At 46.1% G+C, this 22571-nt stretch overlaps 3 protein-coding genes across 4 annotated transcripts in view; 2 read left to right on the top strand and 1 right to left on the bottom strand.

Moving 5' to 3' along the window:
- Positions 1 to 413: 413 nt before the first annotated feature.
- LOC134097437 (uncharacterized) lies at positions 414 to 11432 on the top strand. The gene is made up of 21 exons (XM_062550311.1): positions 414 to 619; positions 840 to 999; positions 1084 to 1233; positions 1616 to 1735; positions 1996 to 2091; positions 2319 to 2453; positions 2609 to 2719; positions 2902 to 3012; positions 3123 to 3247; positions 3712 to 4338; positions 7573 to 7797; positions 7978 to 8137; positions 8232 to 8381; positions 8753 to 8872; positions 9131 to 9226; positions 9587 to 9721; positions 9877 to 9987; positions 10113 to 10223; positions 10321 to 10445; positions 10686 to 11195; positions 11348 to 11432. The coding sequence occupies exons 1-21, from the start codon at positions 414 to 416 to the stop codon at positions 11430 to 11432; spliced, it is 3669 nt and encodes a 1222-aa protein (XP_062406295.1).
- A 3374-nt stretch (positions 11433 to 14806) lies between these two features.
- Positions 14807 to 19282, top strand: LOC134097436 (desmin-like). The gene is made up of 11 exons (XM_062550310.1): positions 14807 to 15015; positions 15232 to 15394; positions 15702 to 15851; positions 16338 to 16457; positions 16903 to 16998; positions 17238 to 17372; positions 17598 to 17708; positions 17882 to 17992; positions 18094 to 18218; positions 18456 to 18992; positions 19198 to 19282. Exons 1-11 carry the CDS (start codon positions 14807 to 14809, stop codon positions 19280 to 19282), a joined length of 1842 nt encoding a protein of 613 aa, XP_062406294.1.
- Positions 19283 to 21078: 1796 nt separating this feature from the next.
- The window catches only part of pgm3 (phosphoglucomutase 3), a 12188-nt gene continuing 10695 nt past the window's right edge, over positions 21079 to 22571 (bottom strand). Inside the window, exon 13 of one of the 2 annotated variants that reach the window (XM_062550984.1) lies at positions 21079 to 22571. This exon is cut by the window's right edge and continues 110 nt beyond it. The gene's annotated coding sequence lies outside the window, so the exon portion shown is untranslated. The other variant, XM_062550983.1, reaches the window with a different exon arrangement.

Below are 22571 nucleotides of genomic sequence, written 5' to 3'. Positions count from 1 at the left end.
GACTTATTATTAAAATTGGGTATCTCTCTGGTCCATATCATTGGCTAACCTATCACCTCTAAATTCATGCGTTAACCCAAAAATCTATTGGTTTCAGTCCGAATATCATCTGCATATATCAGACACTGATGCTGGCCTGCATGTGTCCTTTGATCATGGGAGAGGACTACCCATAGCTTGTTAATAACACCTCTTCACCCCACTATTTTTAAACCTCTTCACAGGTGTCCGTTAGATGACTGAAGGGGCACTTTTGCGCTCATGCTGTATTGAGGTACGAGATTCCTCCATGCTGGGTAGGATGGGCCAAAGAACTACCAACCGTATAAAAAGGGCCGTTGGAAGGAGAGGGACAGTGTGTCATCAACGATCAGCATCGGAAGTATCAAAGCAACCAACCCCAGGGAGTCATCATGAGTCGAAGCCCGGAAAGGATCTCCTCGTACCGGCGCCACTTCGAGGGCGCTCTGGCTGCCTGCTCCTCGTCCTCCACCGCTCTCCAGGTGCGGGTCTCCAGCCCGTCTCCAACGCGCCGGAGCGTCCGCACTCGCTCGGCCAGCTACAGCCGCAGCGGCAGCATGGGACGGAGAGCGGTGTCCGCCTCCCGCAGAATGGCTGGGTAGGAACCGCTTAACCTTTCACTCCACTCAGATGAGAAGCTAAGACTCTAGAACGCTATCATCGGAGGCGCAGAGGCACAAACCAAGTGTTTTGCTGCCACTATCAGATAGGACAGAATGCATGCAACATAGAACACATCGTCATAAATGTCAGACATTCTTAAATGTGGTTCTAAGTAAGGCTGTTTCCTTTCACAGTGGGGCGAGCATGGGTGCCAGCATGGGTGGCGTGGTTGGCATGGGTGCTCTGTGCGTTGGCATGGGAGGTGTGGACTTGGATGCAGCAGCCGCTGAGAACCAGGCCTTCAAGAGCACCCGCACCAGCGAGAGGCAGGAGATGATCACTCTCAATGACCGCCTGGCCGTTTACATTGAGAAGGTAGGAAAGATTCTTTAGCCACTCTCACAAAGCCTGTCTTCATCTGTGATCTTAATCCTGACCCTGTGTGTGTGTATGTGGTAGGTGCGCTCCCTGGAGTCCCAGAACAAGCTGCTTGAGGCGGAGATTGATGCTATCCAGAACCGCTACACCAAGCCGTCTGGCCTGCGTAAGCTGTACGAGGAGCAGCTGCGTGAGATGATGAGAGTGGCCGAGCAGATGAAGATGCAGAGGGTGAGTGGGACACACCGGAAGAGCCCGAGGATCTCATTAGTGACAACGTGCTAATGAGAGTGTGTGTGTGTGTGTGTGTGTGTGAGGTGGGGTTGGGTGGGCAGGGTGATAGTGCAGGGTGGTGAAGAAGCAGGGAAGGCAAGAGTTTGGGTGCAGAAGTTGTGTTGTCAATCACTTGGTGATTGCAATGGATTGGCTGTGTAAGTCAAATCACAAATGATTCCAAGTTGTAGCTTTGGAATCACCAAACCCTTGAACAGTGACATTATTGAGGAATGCAGAGAGGAACATGAGATCATTTCATATCACTTTAAGCTCAAGTTCAGCTGATGACTGAGGTCTACTCTTGGCCTCTGTTCTCTTCCTCTGATCTTGCTTGTAGGATTTGGCCTTTGCTGCAAAGAATGCCATGGCTGGTGAGTTGGAGATGATGAAGGCTAAGTATGAGGAGGCTGTGGAGGCCAGGAAGAAGGTTGAGATGGATATTGAAGCATTCCGGCCGGTAAGTCCCCACACTGCCTGCTCCTTCGGTGTACATATGAGCTCACTTGATCATCACATTAATATTTGCATTTAAAATGAACACACCATTTCCCTAATACATGTCTGGACTGTGCATGAGTGTATGCAGAACTAGTGCTGAAGGGTAACCTTACGGAACCTGCTCATTCCAGTTTGTTGCCTCAGTGTCGTTCACCTTATGCTTGTTGTGGTTCGTAACTGAACTACTGTAGTAATTTGTAATTATTTTGTGCTGCTCAGGATGTTGATGCTGCCACTGCTGCCCGCATTGCCCTGGAGAAGCAACTGGACAACCTGGAGCGTGAGCTGGAGTTCCTGCAGAGGCTTCACAAGCAGGTACTGTACAATTCCCCCACCTGCACACACACACACACACCAAATCATTCGACATACTCACTAACACGATGAAGATGACTGATGCTGAACACATAATGTCTCTCAGACATGATGTAATTAGCCTATTCCCACTGTGCTAGTCCAAACACAGGTGCACCTAAACCTTGTGATGATGGCCTTTTGTATTGCTGTTACTGTTGACATACTATGGTATCTGTTGTCCTCAGGAAATTGAAGAACTGATGGCTCAGATCTACGGTGGCATATCTAAAGTGGAGGTGGCATACGCTCTGCCTGACCTGTCATCTGCACTCAAGGACATCCAATCACAATACGACAGCATCGCCGCCAAGAACCTACAGGTTGTCTTCACACCACAGCTCAGAAGCCTGTGCTGGAGAAATTAGGACACTTGAAAATGACAAATACTGCTTCAAGAGATGAACTGTTTATGCTAAAATCTTGACAAAGATGACATTTTTCTTTGTAAACCCAAGATTTGTCTGTGCATTGGCAGGAAATGGACTCTTGGTACAAGAACAAATTCCAAGACATGAATCATGTATCAACAAGGCATGTGGATAGATCACGCAGCGCAAGACAGGAGATGACAGGGGTGAAGAGAGATGTGAGTGGCAGCTCTAATCTCATCCTTGTAATTACTCTCATCTCAAGCAACACCACTTCCTACAGTGTAGGTCTCCTGTTTTACACTCAGCCAAACATTGGGAGAGCGACATCTCATGGTGTGTGTGTGTGTGTGTGTGTGTGTGTGTGTGTGTGTGTGTGTGTGTGTGTGTGTGTGAGTAGATTGCGAACAAGGAACGTGACCTGGAGGCTCTGAAGACTAGGAATGAGGCATTGGAGGCTCAGATCCGCGAGGCCCGGGAACGTTACAGTAAGGAGGAGGAAGACCTCCGGGTGAGATCAGCCATCTTGTTTCCAACAGCACCATAATCATCAGTATGGCTAGTACCTGTCCCAAGTCGAACATCTTTGTTGTCTTATACTGACCAATGCTTTTCCCTCAGGCCCGAATGGAGGCTGTGAAGCTGGAACTGCAGGGCATCAAGGCAAAGATTGCCATGATGATGAAGGAATACCAGGACCTGCTTAATGCCAAAATGGCCTTGGAAATTGAGATCACCACCTACAGGTGAGATGTTTCTTCATGTTATCCATTCTGATCAGACCAATGTCTTTTTGTTAGGAGAGTAGAGGCACAATAAATCAATTAGGAGAATACACACAAGTTTCAGCTGAACCAGTTGTCCATTTAGTACATCTTTTGTGAGGCTGTTACAGCACCTACAGATGACCCATGACCTTCTCACAGTGCTCTGCTGCCGGCACAGCTGTGGGCATCAAACTCATACCCCCTATCAAAGATCCTTAAGGCGGAGCAAGATACGTCGTCGTAGTTCATGTCTATGGATCACTTCCTCTGCATAAAGGGGGTGTGTCATGCGTGTCATGTCAATAGACTTCAATGCAACAACTCTGCATAAAGGGGGATTTTGCCCCCCCTCCCTCTTGCGATTCGGGTTCCAGGAAGTGGCTTCTGATGAAGTATCTTGCTCAGCCCTTAACGATCTTTGCCCCTATTCACTTTTTTTGCAGGAAGTTGATCGAGGGCGAGGACCTTCGTCTGGGCACCATGGTGCGGTTTGGTGGCATGTCTCTGATGGGCAGCGGCATGGGTGGTGGCATAGCCGCCATGGGCGCAGGGATGAGTGCTGGCAGTGCCAAGGGCATGGGCGCCATGAGTGGCAGCGCTATGAGCGCTAGTGGCAAAAGTGCTGGCATGGGCACTGATATGACTGGTGGCATCGCTATGGCAAGTGGTAAGAGTTCGTCCCTGAGCGCCACAGAGACATCGGGGTCAGTCAGTGCCTCGGCGTGCGGCTTCAGCACCAGTGGCAGCGCCAGCGCCGTGAGTGGGTCCATGGAGATGGAATCCAAGACCATGTCCTCGTCCAATGACATGTCCACCATGGTTGGAGGTGTCGCTATGGCAAGTGGTATGAGTTCCACCATGAGCGCCTCCAAGACATCAGGGTCCATGGAGACGGAATCCAAGACCATGTCCTCCATGATGTCCTCGTCCAACGGGATGTCCTCCATGATGTCCTCGTCCAATGGGATGTCCAAGACCGTGTCCTCCACCAATGAGGCGATGTCCATGTCTTCCAGCAGCAAGTCGGAGTTCTCCAAGGAGATGACCGAGAAAAAGACCCTCCTGATCAGGTAAACTGACGTTGATCTGAAGCCTTGTGCGCGGCAGCAAGGGATGTGCTAAATCTGATGAGTTTCATGACTCTCTCTCACACACACACACACACACACAACCAACGTGCACACATGCTGTGAATATTAGGAAGCAATTCAACCCCTATCTTTGTTTGCATTTAGAACAATTGAGACCGATGAGGACAAGATTCTGAGCGACACTCAGGAACATATCTTCCCAATCTCTGGAGTGGCTGATGACCAGTAGAAAGGACGCCACCCCCCATCCTCCCCCCAATGAAGTGTTTACCTGTATCCATGGAATCCCTCCTGTATCCCCTGCATTCCTGCTCGGTGTGGGTTGGTTGGCTCCTTGCCACGACTAACCTGTAAACCTGCTTCATCTCCCCTCTGGGTCCTCTACTCCTACGACACACCATGCAAAGAATATAAACAATAAACAAACCTGCAAATTAAAGTCCTGTCTGTGTCATGTCTTCTTGAAAATGACTACCAGTTTAGAGAGATGTGAAACAAGAGTATGGTAAAGTCACACTCCTTTAGCACAAACAACAAACTTTACTGTTGTGGGCTTTACTGTTGTGATTAATCACAGGTATAAAAAGATTAAATAAACTGGAAAACTCATAAAACAATAAAGATAGTATATACATCCAAAATACATGGATGAGTGAACAAAAGTACAGAAAAGATTTGGAGAGCACCAAGACATCAGGAAAGCATCAGGTTTCCCCCTCCTGTCTGAAAGCATGTGCTGAGCAGTTGGCTCCTATCCTCATACTGTAGATATTCAACAAATCCCTTGAGCTGTGATGGTGTTCCATCCTGCTTCAAATGCTCCAGGACTGAACATCAGTAGGCCTATCGCTCTGACATCTGTGGTCATGAAATCTTTTGAACTAGCGCTGGACGACCTGAAAGACATCCTAACATAACTCAATTATTGATACTCTTGCCCATGGCATGAAAGGAATGTGTGTGTCCACTTGCATAACTTAGGGCATACTCACACTAGGTACGGTTCACCCGTACCATACTGGAACACGGTTGCCTCTGGTCCCTGGTCTGCACTCACACTGTATATCAAACCGCACTTGGGTACGATTGAGTTGCTGTGTTCTAGAATCTTTATGCAAATAAACGTGTGATTGTTAATTGGAACGTTATTGCTTATTTCGTCATTAATGACATCCTGTGCTTACATGCGTACCGTACCAGAGTCCACCTCCTCCAAGTGTACTAGTGTACCGTACCCCGGTACGGAACGAGGCGATCACACTGGTCAAATGAACCGGACTTTAGGGGCCAAGTGTACTCGGGTACAGTACGAATTGCCTAGTGTGAGTACACCCTTACACTACTGGTCCAATATGCCTCAGACTTTCAGACAGGGTAGAGGGTCACCATACCTTATCGTCATGGTTATTTGGATACAAACCAGGATCTAAATGTTGGAATTTGGTTTCACTTTCTTTTTTGCCGCATGAGAAGAGAACATGAGAAGAGAACCTAAAGTTTAGCCCATTGCAAAGGCACCTATCATTTTACACTGCAGCGGCATCCATTAGGAAAGCCACTCCACTTGATGCAAGTATGTGAGCAACAACTCTCCTCATTGTCCCATATTGCTCTCTGTGCTAAGCATTAGCATTGGATTACCGGTATACTGTACATGTTTTAACTGTCATTATAGACAAGGCAAGTATAGACAATGAGTTTGCATAATGAGATGATTAAGATATTTTCTTAATAAATGCTGGTACTGTCATGTTGTGTGTTGGTTCTCATTTACATTACAGTAGTTCAGTAACACTACATCATGATCAAGATTTAAAACAAAGACAACGTAAAGAGTAATTCTTTAAGTAGGGCCAACATTTGTAGATAAACCTTCTCTATAAAGGGTAATCATATTAGTCTTAGCAGTGTGGCTAAGGTATACTACAGTGTTAAATATTTGTACGCATTTCATAATTAATTTAAAAACAATAATGAGTAGAATTAAAAGAGTTAAGTGCAAGATCCACTAAACACCTCCGCCAAAAATGAGGTGGTCTCCACACATAATATAGGCTAAATACCACTCTATTCCTGGTCTGAAATATACAGTAATTTTGTAGGCAAAAATGTACAGGATTCTGATAAAAAAAAAACATGCTCATACTAAATAAAATTATATATTTAGAGATGGACTAAGAGGGTTTTGCATCAGAACTCTTCAAATTTTATCTGAGGCAGAGTTCAATTCAACTGTGTAGGAATCCAATGAACACATTTTATCCATTAGAGGAACACCTACTGTACGTTGGCACTTCTTTATGCTTTTTCACATGTAGCGCAATGTACAGGGCTGCATTCTACTGCATTCTGTACTGTAAGTGACACCCTTTTGGAACACTGTCATGTAAAACTAGCACAGAGGGACAGGGTGCCCTTTTCCAATTGAAGGGCACACATACTGTAGGGAATGCCAAGTATAGACTATTTTAAGGGTCTTCTGATAGGGTGTTGCATTACGCTTACAAACACTAGAAGGGCACTCATCAAGACACATTCTTCAAACTTATTTGTGGTACTCCAGAGGGCACTGAAACATTTTTGATACTTTTGAATCATGGGGACACTTAGAGGACATCTGAGCCTGCCAGTGTTCTAATAACCGCTACAGATTAAGAAGAAAGATGATCGAACTTGATGTGCTTTTTTGTTTTCATCATGATGATAGCAGGCGATACAGCCTGATCATACCGTGCCGAAGGGCTGCTTTAAACACAACAGTAAACTATATGACACATATGAAATGGACATGATCCAGCAAGCCAGCCATAGATCACTTTCCAGGTGATGAGATAGACTTATTATAGGAGGATAGGGTATCTCTTTGGTTATTGTCATTCAGGTAATAGCCTAGTCCATTCATGCGTAAACACAAAAATCTATTGGTTTTAGTCTGAACATCATCTGCATGATGCTGCCCTGCATGTGTCCTTTGATCATGGGAGAGGACTACCCATAGCTTGTTAATAACACCTCTTCACCCCACTATTTTTAAACCTCTTCACAGGTGTCCGTTAGATGACTGAAGGGGCACTTTTGCGCTCATGCTGTATTGAGGTACGAGATTCCTCCATGCTGGGTAGGATGGGCCAAAGAACTACCAACCGTATAAAAAGGGCCGTTGGAAGGAGAGGGGCAGTGTGTCATCAACGAACAGCATCGGAAGGATCAAAGCAACCAACCCCAGGGAGTCATCATGAGTCGAAGCCCGGAAAGGATCTCCTCGTACCGGCGCCACTTCGAGGGCGCTCTGGCTGCCTCCTCGTCCTCCACCGCTCTCCAGGTGCGCGTCTCCAGCCCGTCTCCAACGCGCCGGAGCGTCCGCACTCGCTCGGCCAGCTACGGCCGCAGCGGCAGCATGGGACGCAGAGCGATGTCCGCCTCCCGCAGAATGGCTGGGTAGGAACCGCTTAACTTTTCACTAAGTGTTTCACTCCAAGTGTTTTGCTGTCACTGTACGATAGGACAGAATGAATGCAACAAAGAACAAAGATATTCTGAAATGTGGATCTACTCCTTGTGTAATAAGGCTGTTTACTTTCACAGTGGGGCGAGCATGGGTGTCAGTATGGGTGCCAGCATGGGTGGCGTGGTTGGCATGAGTGCTCTGTGCGTTGGTATGGGAGGTGTGGACCTGGATGCAGCGTCCGCTGAGAACCAGGCCTTCAAGAGCACCCGCGCCAGCGAGAGGCAGGAGATGATCACTCTCAATGACCGCCTGGCCGTTTACATTGAGAAGGTAGGAAAGATTCTTTAGCCACTCTCGTACAGCCTGTCTTCATCTGTGATCTTAGTCCTGATCCTGTGTGTGTGTGTGTGTGTGTGTGTGGTAGGTGCGCTCCCTAGAGTCCCAGAACAAGCTGCTTGAGGTGGAGATTGATGCTATCCAGAACCGCTACACCAAGCCGTCTGGCCTGCGTAAGCTGTACGAGGAGCAGCTGCGTGAGATGATGAGAGTGGCCGAGCAGATGAAGATGCAGAGGGTGAGTGGGACACACCGGAAGAGCCCGAGGATCTCATTAGTGACAACGTGCTAAGGAGTGTGTGTGCGTGTATGTGTGTGTGAGGTGGGGTTGGGTGGACAGAGTGATAGTGCAGGGTGGTGAAGAAGCAGGGAAGGCAAGAGTTTGGGTGCAGAAGTTGTGTTGTCATCCACTTGGTGATTGCTATGGATTGGCTGTGTGAGTGAAATCACATGCCAAGTTGTCGCGAATCACCAAATCCTTGAACAGTGACATTAATGAAGAATGCAGAGAGGAACATGAGATCATTTCATATCACTTTAAGCTCAAGTTCAGCTGATGACTGAGGTCTACTCTTGGCCTCTGTTCTCGTCCTCTGATGTTGCTTGTAGGATTTGGCCTTTGCTGCAAAGAATGCCATGGCTGGTGAGTTGGAGATGATGAGGGCTAAGTATGAGGAGGCTTTGGAGGCCAGGAAGAAGGTTGAGATGGATATTGAAGCATTCCGCCCGGTAAGTCCCCACACTGCCTGTTCCTTCGGTGTGCATTTGAGCTCACTTGATCTTCAAATTCATATTTGCATTTAAAAACAACACACCATTTCCCTAATACATGTCTGGACTGTGCATGAGTGTATGCAACTAGTGCTGAAAGGTAGCCTTACAGAACCTGCTCATTCCAGTTTGTTGCCTCAGTGTCGCTCATCTTATGCTTGTTGTGGTTCGTAACTGAACTACTGTAGTAATTTGTAATTATTTTGTGCTGCTCAGGATGTTGATGCTGCCACTGCTGCCCGTATTGCCCTGGAGAAGCAACTGGACAACCTGGAGCATGAGCTGGAGTTCCTGCAGAGGCTTCACAAGCAGGTACTGTACAATTCCCCCACCTACACACACACACACACCAAATCATTGGACATACTCACTAACACGATGAAGATGACTGATGCTGAACCCATAATGGCCAGGTTTCCCAGATTCGTTAAGAAGCTCTTAAGTGCTAAGAACTTCTTAGGAGTGCTCTAAGAACGTTCTAAGAACGCTCCTATGAAGTTCTTAGCAGTTAAGAGCTTCTTAACAAATCTGGGAAACCCGGCCAATGTCTCTCAGACATGATGTAATTAGCCTATTCACACTGTGCTAGTCCAAACACTGGTGTACCTAAAGCATTTGTGATGATGGCCTTTTGTATTGCTGTTGACATACTATGGTATCTGTTGTCCTCAGGAAATTGAAGAACTGATGGCTCAGATTTACGGTGGCATGTCTAAAGTGGAGGTGGCGTTCGGCCTGCCCGACCTGGGGGCTGCGCTCAAGGACATCCAATCACAATACGACAGCATCGCCGCCAAGAACCTACAGGTTGTCTTCACACCATAGCTCAGAAACCTATGCTGGAGAAATTAGGACACTCGAAAATGACATCAACAGTTAAATACTAAAACTTAGAAAAAGATGGCATCTTTCTTTGTAAGTGTGGTCTGATGTAACCCACTATTTTTCCTGTGCATTGGCAGGAAATGGACTCTTGGTACAAGAATAAATTCCAGGACATGACTCAAAAGTCAACGAGGCATGTGGATAGATCACGCAGCGCGAGACAGGAGATCACAGGGGTGAAGAGAGATGTGAGTGGCAGCTCTAATTACTCTCATCTTTAACTCGAGTAACACCACTTCCTAGGTCTCCTGTTTTACACTCAGCCAAACATTGGGAAAGCGACATCTCATGGTGTGTGTGTGTGTGTGATTAGATTGCAAACAAGGAACGTGACCTGGAGGCTCTGAAGACTAGGAATGAGGCATTGGAGGCTCAGATCCTTGAGGCCCGGGAACGCTACAAGAAGGATGAGGAAGACCTCCTGGTGAGTTCAGCCATCTTGTTTCCAACACCACCATAATCTTCAATATGGCTAGTCGAACATCTTTGTCTTATACGGACCAATGTTTTGTGTCCCTCAGGCCAGAATTGAAGCTGTGAAGCTGGAACTGCAGGGCATCAAGTCAAAGATTGCCATGATAATGAAAGAATACCAGGACCTGCTCAATGTCAAAATGGCCTTGGAAATTGAGATCACCACCTACAGGTGAGATGTTTCTTCATGTTACCTATTCTTATCAGACCAATAACACAATAAATTAATTTCCAGCAGAGAACGACCAATTAGGAGAGTACACAAAACATGTTTCAGTTGATGTGTCCACTTAGTACATCTTTTGAGAGGCTGTTACAGCACCTACAGATGACCCATGACCTTCTCACAGTGCTCTGCTGCTGGCACAGGTGTGGGCACCAAACTCACACCTCCTGTTTACTTTTTTTGCAGGAAGTTGATCGAGGGCGAGGACCTTCGTCTGAACACCATGGTGCGTGGCATGTCTCTGATGGGCAGCGGCATGAGTGGTGGCATGGCAGCCATGGGTGCTGGGGGCAAGAGCATTAGTGGTAGTGGAATGAGTGCTGGCGGTGTCATGAACGGCAGTGCCATGGCAATGGGCACCATGAGCGCCAGCGGCAAGAGTGGCAGCGCCAGCGCCGTGAGTGGGTCCATGGAGTCCGCCATGGCGATGGAATCCAAGACCACGTCCTCGTCCAATGGCATGTCCACCATGGTTGGCGGTGTCGCTATGGCAAGTAGTATGAGTTCGTCCATGAGCGCCTCCAAGTCCATGGAGATGGAATCCAAGACCATGTCCTCCATGATGTCCTCGTCCAACGGGATGTCCAAGACCGTGTCCTCCACCAATGGGGCGATGTCCATGTCTTCCAGCAGCAAGACGGAGTTCTCTGAGGAGCAGGCGGTGGAGATGACTGAGAGGAAGACCCTCCTGATCAGGTAAACTCACGTTGATCTGAAGCCTTCTGCAGGTCAGCAAGGGATTTGCCAGTGTGTTTCATGTTAACACACACAAACACACACACAAGTACGTACGTAGGCCTACTGTGTGTGTGTGAGGAAGGAATTTAACTCTATTTTTGTGTGTTTAGAACAGTCAAGACTGATGAGGACGAGATCTTGAGCGACACACAAGAACGCACCACCATAATCTGTGGAGCGGCCGATGACCTGTAGGAAGAAGCAACACCCCACCATCCTTACCCCCATCACACACACATCCAAAAGAAGCGTTTACCTGTATCTATGGCAACCCTCCTTCTATCCCCTTAACACAGAGTATGGTAGACACTACCATCATTTCGTATGTCTTTGACTAGCATTTTTGCATGTTTCAGTTCATAAGGAAAAAATCCCTAAGCACGAATAAATGGGGTTTCGGGAAACATAGAAAAAGCTAAATTATGAGTGTAGCTTTGCCTCTGCTTCAAGCGAAAAACATCATAGCCTTGCCTACCACAAACTGTCTCCCGTGCTGTCTACTAGCTGAGTCACAAGGCAAGCAGTAACTTGTTAGCTTGTTAGCTAACGAGCAAGGATAATAACCTTTTTCATAATAGTCCAGCTGTTATATAAAGTTAACTTGTCGTTTTACAGAAGGGTTTGACAGCCACAATCGATTGGATAGATTAAATCAGATGTTTTAAGTTCTATGACTATAACGTACCCTACAGTTTACCTGAGAAGTCGAGGGGAGTGAGGGAAGACTCATCTGTAACCATGGATACCGTTCAACCGTCCTGCTGGTTGCACCAGTAGTTCTAGAACAGCAAGCATGCTGTGTAGGCTCACTTCAGTTTTGCTGTAGCATTTTGTAACGTCTTCATTTTTATGAAACAAGACTGCAGTCTTTTTTATGAAATACCGAACAATAAATTATTTTAAACGTATCAAACTGAACGCCGATGTTTTTACGGCTGTTGCTTCGCTCAGGCAGTAGCCTACTGAACTATTGCCAAAAACTCCATTCATTTTCCCAAATAGATGTTTTTCTGACCTACCAATAGAGCTCCCCAGTCCCGCCCACAGCCTTGTCCGGAAGTAAAAATCCAATACAATTTCTCCATTGACAATTGGAGAATAAGCCATAACATCGTAACCGTCCATGGTAGACTTAAAACCAGCTACGATGTGACTAAGCGATTATACCTGCTCATATAGATGTCAAAAGTTAATGGGGGCATCAACCTTGTTTTGAGAAAACAATGCTTTATTCACGATTTAACGAGAGAGTACTAGGCCTACACTACCCGACACCCTAACGTGTAAAACTGGTGAAAGCAGAGCCTTTGATTGGTAGAGATCGCCGTTGCCATGGCAATGCCAAACAAACTGTACTCAGCTTTTCCCGCGCCTATCGTCCAGCTTCGTCTCGCTGGAACTTCAAAACTTAAAATGGCTGCAGGGCTGATCAGGACCGATGTGTGGTCTTCCGAAAAATAACGGTTTTCTCATCTTGAAGGTTGAATTTACTCAATGGAAACGGTAGGAAGTAATCATCTTCTTTTCTCAGATTAATATGGAACCATGTTAAACTATCTTTAGGCTGCAAATGTTGGAAATGTGTGTACGTTTGCAAAGCATCCTGGGATTTGAGTTCTCTATCTCGGAATTTAAGATATGTACACAGTCTTGTACCTTTCGCTTTTTTTACATTTTCTGTTCATTTTTTCACTCGAAATGATAAGTTATATGCTTATGAGTCACATCGTAGCTGGTTAGCCTAAGGCATGGTCTAAAACTCTTTATATCCGAATTTTTCCAGAAGTCAATGGGAGAAATGAATGAGAATTTTACTTCCGGACAAGCACCTCTCTCGGAGGAGGGGCGGGACTGGGGAGCTCTATAAGCGTTCAAATGCTAACACCAAACACGACAAGCTTCCGGGTGACTACTACACGTTGCTGCTTGCCGTGACTCGGCCTACCTGTAAACCTGCTTCATTTCTCCTGTGGGTCCTCTCCTCCTATGAAACACCAAGAAAATAAACAATAAACAAACCTACAAATTATTCCCAAGTCTTGAGTGCTGTCTGTTTCAACTCTTTCAAAGAATTAGGATTCTCGCTTTTAGAGGGAGACAGGGGGTAGCCTAGGCCTACTGTATCATGGTCAAGTCAAGTCAACTTTACAGTTGCATGTAGCCTAATGAAAAGAAACTAACACATGTATATAGCCCTATTCTTTACAGTCTATAGCCTAAAATAAGTAAATTAAATATATAGGCTATAAAATAAATATATAGGCTATAGGCCTATAGGCTAGTAGTCTACATCATAGCATATATGAGAAAAAAAGATATAAGATATAAAAAGACGCCTATAGAGAGCACCAACAAATCAAGAAAGCTCCACAAATGACCCTCTGAAAACAGACTAAACAGGCTATGACAGCATTACTTGCTAAATAAAGACTAACACCTCAATTTAACACACAACTATTTTTAAGAAATTATTTAATTTCACTCTTTACAGTCATAGCCTATCACTTTTCACAGTGTAACAACAGCTGTGAAACAATTTAACATATGAGACCAAAGATCTGAAGCAGTGAAATTCCACTCTGTAGGAATCAAATCAACATTTTACTGTGATAGGGACACAGGCTACTTCAATGCATCACATTTTATCCACTAGAGGAGGACCTTTGGCATTTCTCTACTGCCTACGGGGCTCTTCTACTGGAAGTGACACCCTTTGGAACACTGTCATAGGGGCAAATAGGTACTCCATAATCTCAATGGAAGGGGGGAAGTAGACAATTATAAGGGGCACCTGATAGGCTGTTGCATTACTTTTACAACACCAGAAGGGCACTCATCAAGACACATTATTTACACATGGTTTGAAATGGCACTGAAACATTTTTGACACCTTTGAACACACATTTTTTTAAGTGAATCATGGGGACTCTGAGGACATCTGACCCTGAGTGTTCTTATACAATCGTTATAAACTAGAATTATGAAGAATGACCGACCTATCGGCTAATTGCTTTCTTCTTCAGCGATGCAGGCAGTGCAGTCTGATCAGCGCACGCAACAGGGTTGCTATATCCCAATACTAAACTATGACACATGGAAATGGATTACCCAGTGAGCTCGCCACAGCTCACTTTCCAGGCGATGGCACAGACTTATTATAGCACTGGGTATCTTTGGTCTGTGTCACTCAAGTTGTATATCACCATCATCAACCCAATAATAATCTACTGTTTTCAGTCTGAATATCCTCTGCATAGGCCTATTCACATTGATTTGATAGCCTACTCAGCATGTGTCTTTTGATCAAGGGATAGGACTATCCATAGCTTGTTAATAACATCTCTTCACCCCACTATTTTTAAACCTCTTCGCGGGCGTCCGCTAGATGACTGAAGGGACACTTTCGCTGATGCTGTATTGAGGTACGAGATTCCTCGATGCTGGCGCGCTAGATAGGATGGGCCAAATCATTGCCAACCGTATAAAAAGGGCCGTTAGAAGGAGAGGGGCAGTGTGTCATCAACGATCAGCATCGGAAGGATCAAAGCAACCAACCCCAGGGAGTCATCATGAGTCGAAGCCCGGAAAGGATCTCCTCGTACCGGCGCCACTTCGAGTGCGCTGAGGCTGCCTCGTCTTCCACCGCTCTCCAGGTGCGAGTCTCCAGCCCGTCTCCAACGCGCCGCGACAACCGCACTCGCTCTGCGAGCTCTGCCAGCTACGGCCGAAACGGCACCATGGGACGCAGAGCGGTGTCCGGCTCCCGCAGAATGGCTGGGTAGGGACCGCTTAACTTTTCATACGACTCAGATGACAAACTAAGACAAGTATTATTCGATGCGCAAAGGCATTCGCCAAGTGTTTTATTGTTATCATAAGATAGGACATAATACATGCAACCACCACAAATATACTGTGTACAGATACTTCAGTTTGGTTACACTTTGTGTAGTAAGGCTGTTTGCTTTCACAGTGGTGCCAGTATGGGTGCCAGTATGGGTGCCAGCAAGGGTGGCATGGGTGCTCTGTGTACTGGCATGGGAGGCGTGGACCTGGATGCAGCGTCCGCTGAGAACCAGGCCTTCAAGAGCACCCGCGCCAGCGAGAGGCAGGAGATGATCACTCTCAATGACCGCCTGGCCGTTTACATTGAGAAGGTAGGAAAGCTATGCTCTAGCACTAGCATTGACAGATAGGCTACAGTGGTAAACTCCTAGCTATATTCACCTATAGACTGTAACGTTATTCTGCCGCTGTAGCCCTGCAGCTTAAAAGTCTAAATGTTTAAATGATTAAATGTTCATATTTTATGTTATTCTATTGCTGTAAGTCGCTTTGGACAAAAGCGTCAAATGAACATGTGAATGTTAAAGGGTCTTCTCTTTCTCTTCATCTGTGATATCCTGATCCTGTGTGTGTGTGTGTGTGTGTGTGTGTGTGTGTGTGTGTGTGTGTGTGTGGTAGGTGCGCTCCCTGGAGTCCCAGAACAAGCTGCTTGAGGCAGAGATTGATGCTATCAAGAATCGCTACAGCAAGCCGACTGGCCTGCGTAAGCTGTACGAGGAGCAGCTTCGTGAGATGATGAAAGTGGCCGAGCAGTTGAGGATGCAGAGGGTGAGTGGGACACACACCGATAGTTGTGCTACCACGTCCAATCCACTTGCTGATTGTTATAGAGTACTTGTGTAAGTCAAATCCCATGCCATGTTGTAGCTTTGTTTGTAATCCAACCCCTTGTACAGTGACAGTATTGAGGAATGCAGAGAGGAACATCAGATCATTTTGTATCACTTTAAGCTCAAGTTCAGCTGATGACTGAGGTCTCCTCTTGGCCTCTGTTCTCTTCCTCTGGCCTGGCCTGTAGGATCTGACCTTTCCTCTCTCCTCTTGACCTCTGTTCTCTTCCTTTGGTCTGGCCTGTAGGATCTGACCTTTCCTCTCTCCTCTTGACCTCTGTTCTCTTCCTCTGGCCTGGCCTGTAGGATCTGACCTTTCCTCTCTCCTCTTGACCTCTGTTCTCTTCCTCTGGCCTGGCCTGTAGGATCTGGCCTTTCCTCTCTCCTCTTGACCTCTGTTCTCTTCCTCTGATCTTGCTTGTAGGATCTGGCCTTTGCTGCTAAGGATGCCATGGGTGGTCAGCTGGAGATGATGAAGGTCAAATACGAGGAAGCTGTGGAGGCCAGGAAGAAGGCTGAGATGGAGATTGAAGCATTCCGCCCGGTAAGTGTCCATGCTGCCGACTCCTTCTGTCCTTCTGTGTACATCTCTGTTCACTTTCGGGGCAGCCGTGGTGTACTGGTTAGCGCATCGGGCTTGTAACCGAAGGGTTGCCGGTTTGATCCCCGACCAGTCCACCACGGCTGAAGTGCCCTTGAGCAAGGCACCTAACCCCTCACTGCTCCCCGAGCGCCGCTGGTTGGGCAGGCAGCTCACTGCTCTGGGTTGTGTGATTCATGTCACTGTGTGTTCACTGTGTGCTGTGTGTTCACTAATTCGGTTAAATTGGGTTAAATGCAGAGAACGGAATTTCCCTCACGGGATCAAAAAAGTATATATTCTATTCTATTCTATTCTATTCTTTTTACTTCCAACTCGATGGTGGTTCCTGACTTATCACTGATGGTAGTTGTAGTTTTGTAGTTTTTCATTATTTTTTGCTGCTCAGGATGTTGATGCTGCCACTGCTGCCCGTATTGCTCTGGAGAAGCAACTGGACAACCTGGAGCATGAGCTGTGTTTCCTACAGAGACTTCACAAGCAGGTTGGCTATTGTATAACCCCCACACACCTACACACACACACACACACACACACACACACCCCAAATAATTGGACACTCATTAAGTCAAGTCAAGTCAAGTTAAGTTTATTTATATAGCGCATTTCTATAGCCTGTTCCCACTGTGCCACTGTACTGTACAATCAAAACATAAAGCCATTTGTCATGATGACGTGGGATTGCTGTTATTGTTGACACGCTGTCATATTTGATATTCTCAGGAAATTGAAGAGCTGTTGGCTCAGATTTACGGAGGCATGTCTAAAATCGACTCGGCGTTCGGCCTGCCTGACCTTGGCGCTGCGCTCAAGGACATCCAAACACAATACGACAGCATCGCCGCCAAGAACCTACAGGTTGTCTTCACACCATAGCTCAGAAGCCTGTGCTGGAGAAATTAGGAAACTATTGGAAATGACAAACACAGATTCTAAAGGGGATTCATTGTTACTCCTGAAACTCTAGACGAAAAAGGCACTTTACTAAATATGGTCTAAACTTTCAAACATGAAAGTTGTCATTCAAACAATCTGTCAATTTAAAATCAAGATGTAATCCGCTATTTGTCTGTGCACTGGCAGGAAATGGACTCTTGGTACAAGAACAAATTCCAGGACATGAATAACAAGTCAACGAAACATGTGGATAAAGCACGGAGTACGAGAGAGGGGATAACTGGGGCGAAGAGAGATGTGAGTGGCAGCTCTAATGATTCTCATCTTTAATTATTATTAGTTATCTAATTATTCTCATCTTTAACTGGAGCAACACCACTTCCTGGGTCTCCTGCTTTACACTCAGCCAAAAATTGGGAGAACGACATTTCATGGTGTGTGTGTGTGTGTGTGTGTGTGTGTGTGTGTAGATTGCGAACAAGGAACGTGACCTGGAGGCAATGAAGACTAGGAATGAGGCATTGGAGGCTCAGATCCTTGAGGCCCGGGAACGCTACAAGAAGGAGGAGGAAGACCTCCTGGTGAGTTCAGCCATCTTGTTTCGAACACCACCATAATCTTCAATATGGCTAGTCGAACATCTTTGTTGTCTTATACGGATCCAATACTTTGTGTCCCTCAGGCCAGAATTGAAGCTGTGAAGCTGGAACTGCAGGGCATCAAGTCAAAGATTGCCATGATAATGAAAGAATACCAGGACCTGCTCAATGTCAAAATGGCCTTGGAAATTGAGATCACCACCTACAGGTGAGATGTTTCTTCATGTTATCTATTCTGTTCAGACCAATGACTTTGTGTTAGCAGAGTGGAGGTACCCTAAATGAATCAGGAGAACACACACAGCAGTGTCCATTCAGTGCATCCTTTGAGAGACTGTTGCAGCACCTACAGTACAGATGATCTACAGTCTCTTCACAGTGCTGCATTGCTATAGCACAGGTGTGGTGGGCACCAAACTCACACCTCCTGTTCACTCTTTTGCAGGAAGTTGATTGAGGGTGAGGACCTTCGCCTGGACTCCATGGTGCAGCTTGGTGCCATGTCCCTGATGGGAGGTGGCATGGGTGGTGGTGGTATGGGTGGTGGTATGGGTGGTGGTATGGGTGGTGGCATGGGTGGTGGTATGGGTGGTGGTATGGGTGGTGGTATGGGAGGTGGCATGGGTGGTGGTGGTATGGGAGGAGGCGCGGGTGGTGGCATGGGTGGTGGCATGGCTGCCATGGGCGCTGGAGGCATGGGCAGTAGCGGTAGTGGGATAAGCGCTGGTGGTGGCACGAATGGCAGTGCCAAGGGTATGGGCGCCATGAGTGGCAGTGCTGGCATGGGCAATGGTAAGGCTGGAGGAGCCGCCATGGCAAGTGGCATGAGTTCGTCCATGAGCGCCACCAAGACATCAGGGTCCATGGAGATGGAATCCAAGACCATGTCCTCCACCAATGGGGCGATGTCCATGACGACCCACGACAAGGCTGAGTTCTCTGGGGCGGTGGAGACGACCGAGAGGAAGACCCTCCTGATCAGGTAAACTCACGATTATCCGAGGCATTGAGCACAGCAGCAAGGGTGATTCATGTTAACACACACACACACACAAACACACACACACACACACACACACACACACACACACACACACACACACACATACACACACACACACACACACACACACACACACAGTGAGTGTGAGGACGGAATTTAACCCCCATGTTCTGTTTGTGTTTAGAACAGTTAAGACCGATGAGGACGAGATTCTCAGTGACACCCAGGAGCGAACCTTCACAATCACTGGAGCGGCCGACGACGAGTAGGAAGAAGCAACACCCCACCCCACCATCTTCATCCATCCCTCAAAATGAAGTGTTTACCTGTATCCATGGCAACCCTCCTGTATCCCCATGACTAACCTGTAAACCTGCTTCATCTCCCCTCTGGGTCCTCTCCTCCTACGACACACCATGCAAAGAATATAAACAATAAACAAACCTGCAAATTATTCCCAAGTCTTGAGTCCTCTGTCTGTTTCCACCGTTTTGAAGAGAACTACAAGAACTTGCTCATAGAGTGATGTCAAACAAGAGCATGGTCGAGTCAAGTCCCATTCATTTAAAGCACAAACAGCAAAAAAGAAAAACAGGAGCTTTACAGTTGCAATTAATCAAAGTAAACAGACAAGAGTATAAAATAGACCAAACGAAGTGAAAAAATGCATGAAACATATAGGCTACAATCAGTAAAATAGAGGGATGAGCAAAAAAGGGACAAAAAAAAAACCTACTGTACAAGCTGAAGAGTACCAAAAAAACGAGAAAGCATCACATCTATCCCCTGCCTGGTTAAAACCAGACTCATTCACATTTGGCTCCTATCTTCTCATGGATACTCAACATATCCCTTGAGCTATGGGAGTGTCCCCTCCTGCTTCAACCACTCCACCATTATTATCTCTGGACTGAACGTCTGCAGGCCTGTACTGTATCTGTCCTGAAAACACCCCAGGGCACCTGCTGCCTGCAGTTGGCTTACTGGGCAAACACGTCAGTGGACATCCATATGAATCTGTAATACATACTGTACACAGCTTGAATACCCTGGAACTTATGTCAGGAATTCTTTTTAATGACCTCAGCTCAGCATTCAATACTGTAATCCCAGAATCGCTCTTCACCAAACGTACTCAGCCACCCAGTAGTGGTTCAGCAGGCTCCTGACAGGCAAGTGAGACTGGGGGAAGCGTCCTTTGGCATATCAACTACCAGTACTGGTGCTCCCCACCACTCCCGTCTCAACACACCCACGACAGCACCTCCAAACGCCCACGACAACACCTCCACAATCCCCAAAACAGCACCTCCACACGACAGCACCTCCTCACACCCATGACAGCACCTCCACACACCCACGACAGCGCCTCTATACACCCTGTCAAACGGTCAAACTACTGACTCTGCATTTGAGAATGAAATGTCGTCCCACTCTAGCCGTCCACATTTTTAGACAGGCCAGACATTTCTTTATTTTAGCTCACAGAAACCAGTTCCAGAGAAATGTCTCTCTGTTCAGACCTCTCCCTAGAATGTTCCCTCATACTTACAGTATGACACAGTGGACATTAGGACAGTCGCTGACGTAAGGCCACATTCCTCATGACTAAATATTAAATCATTTCAGAATGTTGGACCCCTTGTGACTAATTCATAAATACTGCCAGCAATAATAAGACTCTTAAAACAAACATTTCAATCTGCCAAGATTTGATGATCATGATGTGACTGCTGACCCCGGTCAACAATTTGTCGGATGAGCTAGAATGACATCAGCCGACCTCTCCCTTCAGACAGATTTACGAGTTTTTAATTGAAACACAGACACAAGCCCTCTCCACACTTCACAGATGTGTGTGGACGTGCGCACTACCGGGAGAGTGTAGAGCCAGTCCAGAATGCCAAGTCTGCTGGAGGCATAGACTCAACCCTTCAACTTCATTCAGCATGACGACAGTGTTCTTGTAACATGCAATGACTTACATTAAAAAAATTTTTTATGTTTAACGATAATGATTAAGATAATGTTCATGTTATGAAAATATCACATATCAATAACAATCCAAAAACTCAAAAGCCTACATTCTACCAACACTAATGTACTGATTTATTGATGAAAACAAAAACAGTACAATTATTTTTTAATCATCATCAATCCAGATTTATTCCCAGTCATCAATCCAGTTGCATATAAATGTAAACATGTTGAGAGAAAATGCAATAAAGTGATTATAGCACTACACCATTATCCGGGAAATCCAACATTGCATTCATATGGAGAAAAGAAATACTATGCTAAAGGAACAGGCCCACTCTTTGGCAAATGAGTTTATTTGCCGTCTACCACAGAGTTCGACAAGAGAATATACACACTTCTCTTCTCTGTGTGTATGCAACAACCCAGTCTGACACTAGTAACCTATTTTAGCATAATTCACTGGAAAGGGGTTACAACTTAGCTTATAGCTACCTTTTAGCGACAGGATGGCAATAGTCTATAGTCCACCTCCAGTGAGTTATGCTTGAGGATAAGATTGAGGATATGAAGGTTAAAGGAGTCAGGCTGGGTTATTGCATGTACAGAGAGGGGAGGTGTATGTACTGTATGCACCCTCTTATCAAGCTCTGGAGTGGGCAGCAAACTAAGCGTATTTCCCAATAAGCGTCTTTGGCGTGTTCTTTTAAGCACTACTTCACATTTATTGTAAAGGGCACATATGACTCTCTGCCAAAGGTAACGGGGGTATCTTGATAAGAAACATGTCACATGCGATACCCTACAGTATATCTCACACTTCCATATGTAAATGATGCAAAAATCTTAAAAGGAGTTAACAATTGCCCTTGCACAGACATTTACATGATTGCATCAATCACATTCCCCAAAGACTTCCCCAAAGCTCAGTAACTTTATAATTCTTTGCCCAACTCTCGGACTCAACCGTTTCTAAACAGCCCTAGACTCCATGTCAGGTATATCTGGTCTACAATCATAAGGTCTCCATCATGTCTAAATCAAACCATTGTGTAGTTCCTACTGTAGTTCCCCCTCTAGGAACAACACAAACAGGTTACCCGCTACGCAAGCTGCTTCATTACATGTTTAGTGTAAAAACATGGCTGCACCATAATCCTTCACTACTGGAGTCTGCCATCTCTGCCTTTGGTTGGTAAAAGGTCCCGAGGCAGAGTGATCGTGTCGTGTAGTAAATAAGATTTGGCACCAATTAATGCATAAGGCCTCAAGCTGGGATTTTACCGTTATATGAATATGATCCGTCATGGATGAAGGGATATTCAGGCACAGGCTGAATATCAGAGAGAGAGAGAGAGAGAGAGAGAGAGAGAGAGAGAGAGAGAGAGAGAGAGAGAGAGAGTGTGTGTGTGGTTAGTGTAGAGGCACAGGCTTGAACAGATCCCTTTACACCTCACGAGTAGACTGAACGTGAAAGCAAATGCATTTGTTTCTAGAACTAACAGAAAAAGAACATTTCTAAAAAGTGTGTGTGTGAGAGAGAGAGAGAGAGAGTGAGAGAGAGAGAGAGAGAGAGTATGT

This window comes from Sardina pilchardus, chromosome 12 (assembly GCF_963854185.1).
Source record: "Sardina pilchardus chromosome 12, fSarPil1.1, whole genome shotgun sequence".
NCBI classification, from domain to species: domain Eukaryota; kingdom Metazoa; phylum Chordata; class Actinopteri; order Clupeiformes; family Clupeidae; genus Sardina; species Sardina pilchardus.
The sequence above is the reverse complement of the archived record's forward strand: the minus strand, read 5'-3'. Positions and strand labels throughout refer to the sequence as shown.